The sequence below is a fragment of the Salvelinus sp. IW2-2015 genome, linkage group LG3, assembly GCF_002910315.2.
Source record: "Salvelinus sp. IW2-2015 linkage group LG3, ASM291031v2, whole genome shotgun sequence".
Lineage (NCBI taxonomy): Eukaryota > Metazoa > Chordata > Actinopteri > Salmoniformes > Salmonidae > Salvelinus > Salvelinus sp. IW2-2015.
Genome location: NC_036840.1, coordinates 2,635,379 through 2,646,181, shown reverse-complemented (window position 1 = coordinate 2,646,181; position 10,803 = coordinate 2,635,379). Strand labels below are relative to the sequence as shown.

Genomic DNA, 10,803 nt, shown 5'->3' with positions numbered 1-10,803 from the left:
CCTATATTGACAGCAGTATTCTAATAACTGTATAACAGCAGTAGGACCTATATTGACAGCAGTATTCTAATAACTGTATAACAGCAGTAGGCCTATATTGATATCAGTATTCCCACTAGCAGCTCTTACGTTGACATCTGCTCCCTTGGAGAGGAGGAACTCCAGCATCTCAGCCTGGCCACAGTCAGCAGCATAGTGCAGGGGCTTCCTGCCACCCTCCAGGGTCCTGTTCACATCCTCATCCTAAAAAACACAGTTAAGATACCATCATCACCTACACAACTTCCCCTCCTGTATCAAGACTTGGTCACCCGCTTGCTAAAAAAGGAACATAACTGTGTGCATGTCCGTACAGTAAGTGTTTAATACAATGGAAATCCCTTCTTGTGCCAGAAACCCCCCTCAGTTCTACACACACAGAGACCGTCACACAATAACACCACACAAGGCGCCTCCTCCCAGAGTCTCCCTGCTGTGGTATTGCGAGGCCTCAAACTGTCAAGCCTGCAGGCGAGAGGAAAGACAGGCTCTATAGCTCTTCCACAGTCCATTGTGTGGAGCGGTGGGTAGTCCTGAAGAAACAATACTCAGACCGGTCACTCAGACCGGTCAGTGTCATGCACCTTTCTCATTTGCTGGCTATGTGGCCTGAGGAAAGAAGACTGGAATGTATTCACCTGCTAAGCATCCTGCTATGCTGCATAAAACCAACCCATGTTAGCTTTGAATGACTTTCTATAGTACCTGGCTAGCAACAGGACAGACATGGATTCCCAGACAGCAGTTCTATAAGTCACCTATACATTAGCTAGGACCTACGGTGTACCCATGAACATGAAACAGTACCTACTCTGAGCTTGTGTGACAGAGAGATATCTTTTTACAGGAAGCAAGAGTGTGATGGAGAGACACTGGAGCTGGGGTCGAGTGCATGACTATCCTTCGTCTCTGTGTTGGTCACCAGCAGACACAGATTTTTCACTTTTAAATGTATGCAAAACTAAAACCATTGATTTCAAAGTAAAAAAAAATATAATTATACAGCTCTATGCACAATGACTACTTCGAACAATTTCCACAGTAAAMAAAATAAATACATTTACACTAACAAAAAAACTTGATGCAAAGTTTGGTAAAAGAATTACAGTAATATGTCCCTCAGTTTCCAAACTTTGTTTATGCATAGTTACTGTACATGTGTTTGTGTAAAATGTTCAGTGGAAATTGTTAAGAGTAGGCAAGTCCTTGTGCATAGAGTTGTATGGTTTGTCAAACTTTGATATCAATGGTTTGTTTGAGTCGCCGCATAACTCCATTACCGCAGATCTGCCCTAAGGCAACGAGGCCATCAGGGGGATGAGTCGGGGTCTGGGCTAGTCTTCAGATGTGCCTCTCGGGCGTGATAATCAATCTGGCTCAGAAAAGGTTACAGCCAGGCTTTGGGTAATGCTAGCACCACTCACCTGCTGTCAAAAGCTTAGGTTAGACAGCACAGTGATCCAATGGATGCCGTTGCTGCAATTCATTGGATTTCTGAAGCTTGATAGGTCTCCATGTCAGGGTCATGTCAGGATGAGCCTGCAGGAAGGGTACCACATGAGGGAGAAGGATGTCTTCCCTGTAACGCACAGCGTTGAGATTGCCTGCAATGACAAGCTCAGTCCAATGATGCTATGACACGCCACCACAGACCATGACGGACCCTCCACATTGATCCCGCTCAAGAGTACAGGCCTCGGTGTAACGCTCATTCCTTAGACGATAAATGCGAATCCGACCARCTCCCCTGGTGAGACAAAACTGCGACTCGTCAGTGAAGAGCACTTTTTGCCAGTCCTGTCCAGCGACGGTGGGTTTGTGCCCATAGGCAACGTTGTTACCGGTGATGTTGGTGAGGACCTGCCTTACAACAGGCCTACAAGCCCTCATCCAGCCTCTCAGCCTATTGCGGACAGTCTGAGCACTGATAGAGGATTGTGCGTTCCTGTGTAACTCGGGCAGTTGTTGCCATCCTGTACCTGTCCCGCAGGTGTGATTGTCGGATTGTACCGATCCTGTGCAGGTGTTGTTACACGTGGTCTGCCCACTGGAGAGGACGATCAGATGTCTGTCTGGTCTCCCTGTAGCGCTGTCTTAGGCGTCTTGCAGCACGGACATTGCAATTTATTGCCCTGGCCACATCTGCAGTCCTCATGCCTCCTTGCAGCATGCCTAAGGCACATTCACACAGATGAGCAGGGACCCTGGGCATCTTTCTTTTGGTGTTTTCAGAGTCAGTAGAAAGGCCTCTTTAGCGTCCTAACTTTTCATAATCGTGACCTTATTGCCTACCGTCTGTAATAGAGGTCGACCGATTATGAATTTAACGCTGATACCGATACCGATTATTGGAGACCAAAAAAGCCGATACCGATAAAAAAAAAAAAAACGGCCGATTTAAAACATTTTATATTTGTAATAATGACAATTACAACAATACTGAATGAACACTTATTTTAACTTAATATAATACATCAATAAAATAAATTAGCCTCAAATAAATAATGAACATGTTCAATTTGGTTAAATAATGCAAAAACAAAGTGTTGGAGAAGAAAGTAAAAGTGCAATATGTGCCATGTAAGAAAGCTAACGTTTAAGTTCCTTGCTCAGAACATGAGAACATATGAAAGCTGGTGGTTCCTTTTAACAGGAGTCTTCAATATTCCCAGGTAAGAAGTTTTAGGTTGTAGTTATAGGAATTATAGGACTCTCTCTATGATTTGTATTTCATATACCTTTGACTATTGGATGTTCTTATAGGCACTTTAGTACTGCCAGTGTAACAGTATAGCTTCCATCCCTCTCCTCGCCGCTAACTGGGCTCGAACCAGGAACACATCGACAACAGCCACCCTCGAAGCAGCGTTACCCATGCAGAGCAAGGGGAACAACTACTCCAAGTCTCAGAGCGAGTGACGTTTGAAACGCTATTAGCACGCAACACGCTAACTAGATCGCCATTTCACATTGGTTACACCAGCCTAATCTCAGGAGTTGATAGGCTTGAAGTCATAAACAGTGCAATGCTTGAAGCATTCGAAGAGCTGCTGGCAATACGCACTAAAGTGCTGTTTGAATGAATGCTTACGAGCCTGCTGGTGCCTATCATCGCTCAGTCAGACTGCTCTATCAAATCATAGACTTAATTATAATAATAACACAGAAATACGAGCCTTAGGTAATTAATATGGTCGTATACGGAAACTATCATCTCGAAAACAAAACGTTTATTCTTTCAGTGAAATAAGGAACCGTTCCGTATTTATCTAACGGGTGGCATCAATAAGTCTAAATACTCCTGTTACATTGACAACCTTCAATGTTATGTCATAATTAGTAAAATTCTGGCAAATTAGTTCGCAATGAGCCAGCGGCCCAAACTGTTGCATATACTCTGACTCTGCGTGCAATGAACGCAAGAGAAGTGACAATTTCACCTGGTTAATATGGCCTGCTAACCTGGATTTCTTTTAGCTAAATATGCAGGTTTAAAAATATATACTTCTGTGTATTGTTTAAGAAAGGCATTGTATGTTTAGGTACACGTTGGAGCAACGACAGTCCTTATTCGTGAATGCGTACCGCATCGATTATATGCAACGCAGGACACGCTAGATAAACTAGTAATATCATCAACCATGTGTAGTTATAACTAGGGATTATGATTGATTGATTGTTTTTTATAAGATAAGTTTAATGCTAGCTAGCAACTTACCGTGGCTTCTTACTGCATTCGCGTAACGGGCGGGCTCCTCGTGAGGCAGGTGGTTAGAGCGTTGGACTAGTTAACTGTAAGGTTGCAAGATTGAATCCCTGAGCTGACAAGGTAAAAATCTGTCGTTCTGCCCCTGAACAAGGCAGTTAACCCACCGTTCCTAGGCCGTCATTGAAAATAAGAATGTCTTCTTAACTGACTTGCCTAGTTAAATAAAGTGTAAAAAAATAATTAAATTAAAATCGGTTTCCAAAATTACCGATTGTTATGAAAACTTGAAATCGGCCCTAATTAAATCGGCCATTCCAATTAATCGGTCGACCTCTAGTCTGTAAGCTGTTAGTGTCTTAAAGACCGTTCCACAGGTGTATGTTCATTAATTGTTTATGGTTCATTGAACAAGCATGGGAAACAGTGTTTGAACCCTTTACAATGAAGATATTTMGATTTTTTACAGATTATCTTTGAAAGACAAGGTCCTGAAAAAGGGACGTTTCTTTTTTTGCTGAGTTTATGAATACATATGACAAACATACCTGCTTTCCCCGACAGTGATATGTGTACGCAAACTGCTCTCGTCACTAGCTGTATGACTGGCTATATATGCACCAATCACCCACAGAGCCCCACTGGTCTGCCTCTGGCATGCTCCCCTGTATCACAATTCCCCTCAAGGAAAACACAGTGGGAAATGGATTCCACGCCTTCATTTTACAACCCATCCAAGTGAATCCATTAGGCATGATGGAATCTCATCCCCGTTATAATAGTTTTCAGATATGACCTCCAGTAGCTGGGTGACATGGGGCCAATTTAAATGGTTTCATTAGGGTTGGGGGATAAGGGAAACCACAGTGGATCACAGTCTAATATCCACATGTACAGTATCAAGTGTCTAGGAGCTGCCTGCATTTTGAAAAATCTTTGGCATCGGGCGGTAAAACTCATCTCTGCAATTGAATGGCCCATATCTGAAACATTTCTATCCTACTGCAATTTATTGTAATCTGGGATGATTGGGCTGGATTTACACAGGCAGCCCAATTCTGATCTTTTGGTCAATTACTGGCAAAACATCTGATATGATTGGCCTTAGCACTAATTAGTGGCAAAAGATCAGAATTGGGTTGCCTTTGTAAACGCAGCCTTTGAGATCAATATGAGTAATGCAGTACCTCAGTGCTTTATTAATGTTCTTGTTCTTCCATACCTCTGACTGATTAGACTCAATTACCAAAAGCTGAAAAGGAAAGCAGAGCCTAAATACTGGCCACAAATGGTTAGGGCTAGGCTATTTCACAGAAGTTAGACCTACAGTTGAAGTTGGAAGTTTACATACACCTTAGCCAAATACATTTAAACTCAGTTTTTCCACAATTCCTGACATTTAATACTAGTAAAAATTCCCTGTCTTAGGTTAGTTAGGATCACCACTTTATTTAAGAATGTGAAATGTCAGAATAATAGAGAGAATGATTTCAGCTTTTATTTCTTTCACCACATTCCCAGTGGGTCAGAAGTTTACATATACTCAATTAGTATTTAGTAGCATTGCCTTTAAAATTGTTTAACTTGGGTCAAACGTTTTTAGTAGCATTCAACAATCTTCCCACAATAAGTTGGGTGAATTTTGGCCCATTCCTCCTGACAGAGCTGGTGTAACCGAGTCAGGTTTGAAGGCCTCCTTGCTCGCACACGCTTTTTCAGTTCTGCTCACAAATATTCTATAGGATTGAGGTCAGGGCTTTGTGATTGCCACTCCAACACCTTGACTTTGATGTCCTTAAGCCATTTTGCCACAACTTTGGAAGTCTGCTTGGGGTCATTGTTCATTTGGAAGACCCATTTGCGACCAAGCTTTAGCTTCGTGACTGATGTCTTYAGATGTTGCTTCAATATATCCACAATTTTCCTGCCTCATGCCYTCTGTTTTGTGAAGCGCACCAGTCCCTCCTGCAGCAAAGCACCCCCACAACATGATTTTGCCAACCCCGTGCTTCACGGTTGGGATGGTGTTCTTCAGCTTGCAAGCTTCCCCCTTTCTCCTCCAAACATAACGATGGTCATTATGGCCAAACAGTTATATTTTTGTTTCATCAGATCAGAGGACAGTTCTCCAAAAAGTACGATCTTTGTCCTCATGTGCAGTTGCGAACCATAGTCTGGCTTTTTTTTWATGGCAGCTTTGGAACAGTGGCTTCTTCCTTGCTGAGCGGCCTTTCAGGTTTTGTCGATATAGGACTCGTTTTACTGCGGATATAGATACTTTTGTGCCGGTTTCCTCTAGTATCTTCACAAGGTCTTTTGCTGTTGTTCTGGGATTGATTTGCACTTTTTGCACCAAAGTACATTCATCTCTAGGAGACAGAACACATCTCCTTCCTGAGCGGTATGACAGCTGCGTGGTCCCATGGTGTTTATACTTGCGTACTATTGTTTGTACAGATGAATGTTGTACCTTCAGGGGCTTGGAAATTGCTCCCAAGGATGAACCAGACTTGTGGAGGTCTACAATTTTTTTTCCTGAGGTCTTGGCTGATTTCTTTTGATTTTTCGATGATGTCAAGCAAAGAGGCACTGAGTTTGAAGGTAGGCCTTGAAATACATCCACAGGTACTCCTCCAATTGACAACAAATAGGCTATCAGAAGCTTCTAAAGCCATGACATAATTTTCTGAAATTTTCCAAGCCGTTTAAAAGGCACAGTCAACTTAGTGTATGTAAACTTCTGACCCACTGGAATTGTGATACAGTGAATTATAAGTGAAATATTCTGTCTGTAAACAATTGTTGGAAAAATTACTTGTGTCATGCACAAAGTAGATGTCCTAACCGACTTGCCAAAACTATAGTTTGTTAACAAGAAATTTGTGGAGTGGCTGAAAAATMWGTTTTAATGACTCCAACCTAAGTGTCTGTATCAGTTGATTAGCTATAAAGAATAGAGGGCGGATTGTCTAGCTCCTAGCCTACTGTCTAAACAAAATGCATAAAAAGACATGTTGCTTTCACAGGCCTACCGATTCAGTGTGGTTAGGCTTTCAACAAGTTGAACCACTGTTATTTTAAAGGTGTTCAACCTACACCATACTGGCTAAACCTCAAACCACAAGCCGTGTTTCAGTATTATTTTCAGGTACTTTACAGAAAGATCCAATGCTTAGACACCTTATGTACTGTGCATTTGAAAAAATGTCCCCTTTTCCACATTTTGTTTTCACCAATCAGGGCTTTATGGTAGTGGTCAGACAGAAGCCAGTCCTCAGTAAAAAAAAAAAATAAAAAAAAATAAAAAGGCACACTGCAGCCCTAAAGGACACTCAGAAACAAGATTCTATGGTCTGATGAAACCAACATTGTACCCTTTGGTCTGAATGCCAAGCGTCGCGTCTGGAGGATGCCTGGCACCATCCCGACGGTGAACCATGGTGGTGGCAGCATCATGTTGTGGTGATGTTTTTCAGCGGCAGGGAATGGGAGACTAGTCAGGATCGAGGCAAAGATGAACAGAGGAAAGTACAGAAAGATCATTGATGAAAACCTGCTCCAGAGCGCTCAGGACCTCAGACTGGGGGCGAAGGTTCACCTTCCAACAGAACAACGACCCTAGGCACACAGCCTATTTCATGTCTAGAATTGGATCAAAATAAGTTAGTGACTAAAGATGACCAGTTTACAGACCAATAGCTAATGTGTCAGTGCTCTAAAAATGGRATAGGTGTGGCCTGAAAATAAGTGAGCCTCAGTATGGAGGCTGAATGATAAGATAATCATTTGAACAGTTTCCCTTAACATCCTCATTCAAAGCAGAGAGCAAACACGTAGTACGATTAGGCCTACGTAATGTTTTCAACACCATGAAGTTAGCAAGCCATCTCCCTAACGTTAGCAAGCATACCATCTAGATAGATCTGCCTTGCAACAAAGCTCTGAGACACCCGCACACGTCACACTACTTCACGCTAGTTGTCACAACAACACGGACGAGTGGATCTGGCTATAGCTAGTTACAGACTYCTTGCTAAAACCAAGCATAACTGATTCTCAAGCAGGAGCCAACTATCTAGCTAAAAAAGTAGTGCACGTTAGCTAGGTACTTGACCATATATATGCGTTTGTCTGCAGTAATTGTCATTCATTAGGCAATAGCAAACAGACACACCGATACATTGATTGAATCAGATTACAACAAGTTGTTGCAGTGGGGATGCAACGTAGCTAGCTAGCCATTTATCTATWGTATGGTAAATTACTTTGCTAGCGCTAGCTATCCAATCTACCCAATATAGCTAGCGATTGTTACAAACGTTTGTAAAAGCAAACCTTCTAGTTAGCTAACTACAATGAGTTGGTGATAGTTGAGTGAACGGATAGTAAGCTAATGTATGCATGCTAAGCTAGCTATGAAAGTTAGCTACCTAGCTAGCTAACCTTGCAACGCCATAGCTAACGACGTTTACTAYCTAACGTATACAGACAAAACATAGCTAGCTAATGTTAGCTAGATAGCACACTTAGCAGGCTGATTTGCGAGTAAGTTATCTACAGTATATCGTACCTTCATTAGGGTCTTAACCTCGTCCAGGTCTCCATTTTTCAAGGCCCACATCAATTCTTTATCCCCCATTTTCTTGTGTTCAACAGTTCACTGCGGCTTCCCTGTTGAAAAAGGCAGCTGTCAAACTTCTCTCAGGGCAAGCAATGCTTGACAGATCTCTCAGTAGTAAAGGGAAAGACGTCTATAAAATTTGCAGCGTTACATTAATTAAATAATTTTCTAAATTGAACAACTGGTACTTATAGAGTGCAGGCAATTGTTAAAAAATAAAGTTTCAAAGAAAAGACAGTAGAGGAGGTCCGCCTTTCTCTCGTGAAGCGTTTCCGATGCCGCACTTCCGGAAGTTTACCTTTCCTTCAGCCAGCTTGCCCGAAAATACGGTTTCCACACACACAAAGTCAAAATTGTCTAGATCTAAACAATTAACATTAAAAAAAATAAGTTTATGGTTAGGCATAATTTTATCAGTGTAGTTAAGGTTAGGTTCAAGGTTTAAAATCAAATATTWAGAAGATAAATTGTAGAAATGGGCGGGGTATATGAATTTGTGGCTGTGGTAACTAGTGACGACCCGAGAACGCAGATCTTCTTCGTGTGAATTTCCGAGACAGTTGTTTGAGTATTGCAGCCTTTCTCACAGTTCGGAATGTGAATTCCACATTTGTGACAACAACAAAAAATATATATGGAAATGTCAACTGGAAAAATKAAATTTGCACCACCCACTAACCCTGCACCTATAAAATCAAAACACCCCCCTTATCCCACTACTGTTCTCTAACAGTTCCTACTCCTGGCCACTAGCTTGGGAGGACAGGACTCCTTCTTTCAATATCTCCTGTAACTATTCTGCAATAAAATCTTTCACTCCCAATCACTTTTCTGCTGGTGCTACTACTTTATCTTCTGCAACTTCTGTTCCTTTTCATCTGTGCTGTACAGTTAATTACCATAGCTATGAACGCCAAGAAACCAACCTTGCTAAAACACAAACTGTTTCACGACACTCATTCCTGCCCTACTACTTACTGGTATTCTCTCATGATCCCTTACCCTTTGCCCCTCATCCTCTACTTTCCTCACTGCCTCAGCATATGTCACTTTTTGCACTGCTCAAACCCTTGGAACCTCAACCTGTTTCACATGCACATGATCCCCAGCAACATAGACTCCCACAACATTGCAACACACTACTTTTTCCTCTGAAACTACACTTTCCTTTGTCCCATGTCCTCCTGCACACTTCCTGTCCCTCCCACACACTGCTGCAACATGACCATAACCTTGACACCSACAAACACTCTCATGGGATAACTAACATATCCAAGCATGACTTTATCAGGCAAACACTCAATATCAAGGATAGACAGGGTCTCCTCAGTCTCACGCTCACCACATCTCACCAAATGGCATGCATCACAGATACCAGGGATCTTCAACTTCAATTGATACATCTCCACACTCAAAGCCATAATCACTGACTTTCCCCCCTTTATTTAACTTGGCAAGTCAGTTAAGAACACATTCTTATTTACAATGACYGCCTAAGAACAGTGGATTAACTGCCTTGTTCAGAAGGACAGATTTTTACCTTGTCAGCTCCGGGATTCGAACAAGCAATCTTTCGGTTACTGGCCCAACGCTCTAACCACTAGGTTACCTGCCGGCCCCCCCTGACTTCAGTGGTGCTCTGCTCTGGAGAGCATAGCTAGACACAGCTCTGTCCTTTTATTTATTAAGTCAGTTAAGAACAAGTCCTTATTTACAATGACTGCCTACCCTGGCCAAACCCTAACCCGGACGATGCTGGGCCAATTGTGCGCAGTCCTACGGGACTCTCAATCACGGCCACTTGTGATACAGCCTGGATTCGAACCAGGGTCTGTAGTAATGCCTCTAGCACTTGAGATGAAGTGCCTTAGACCGCTGCGCCACTCAGGAGCAACGAGGCGCGTGACACAGAGTGTCCACTCAATCTGGGTGGAAGACAGGAGAGGAACATGCAACTATCTCTCCTGTAGTTGACTCATAGGAGAAAGTAGTCGGCTTATATTTCACAAATGTTGGTTTGTACGGTTTGTTCTTAGCGCCATTCTTTCTCCTTCGTGTCATCCTTCTGTCTCCCAGATCTCAGATCAGCTGTCAGTTAACCTTTTCACACTACTCAAATGTCTATAGTTCAAGCAAAACTGATCTTATACAGAGCTTTATTTTACTGGAAAGGCTCGGCCCAGACAATTAATAGATACCAGGTCTGGTGAACCCACAGGTTAATAAAAACACATCAGGACTAAACAAAGCTCGTGATGGGTCAAAATAGCCACTGATGATAGTAGATTGAACATTTTATCAAAGGTTAATTTCAATCAGTGTGAAGGGGCAAGGCCAAGATAAGAGATGTTCAAGGCTATGGGAGATCTCAATTGCATACTCCTCGGATCCTCTCTCCTCATCTCCATCTCTAAACCCATTGGATGAGAAAGGCAGA

The 10,803-nt window shown here is 42.4% G+C and overlaps 1 protein-coding gene across 1 annotated transcript in view; it reads right to left on the bottom strand.

Moving 5' to 3' along the window:
- LOC111982427 (myotrophin-like) overlaps positions 1–8,656 on the bottom strand; it is a 12,597-nt gene extending 3,941 nt beyond the window's left edge. Inside the window, exons 1-3 of the mRNA XM_070433893.1 lie at positions 8,551–8,656; positions 8,316–8,419; positions 130–243 (exon numbers count right to left, since the gene is read on the bottom strand). Of these exons, the coding sequence (XP_070289994.1) occupies positions 130–243; positions 8,316–8,384 (183 nt within the window). The 5' untranslated portion in view covers positions 8,385–8,419; positions 8,551–8,656. The remainder of the gene's footprint in view (positions 1–129; positions 244–8,315; positions 8,420–8,550) is intronic.
- Between the last annotated feature and the right edge of the window lie 2,147 nt (positions 8,657–10,803).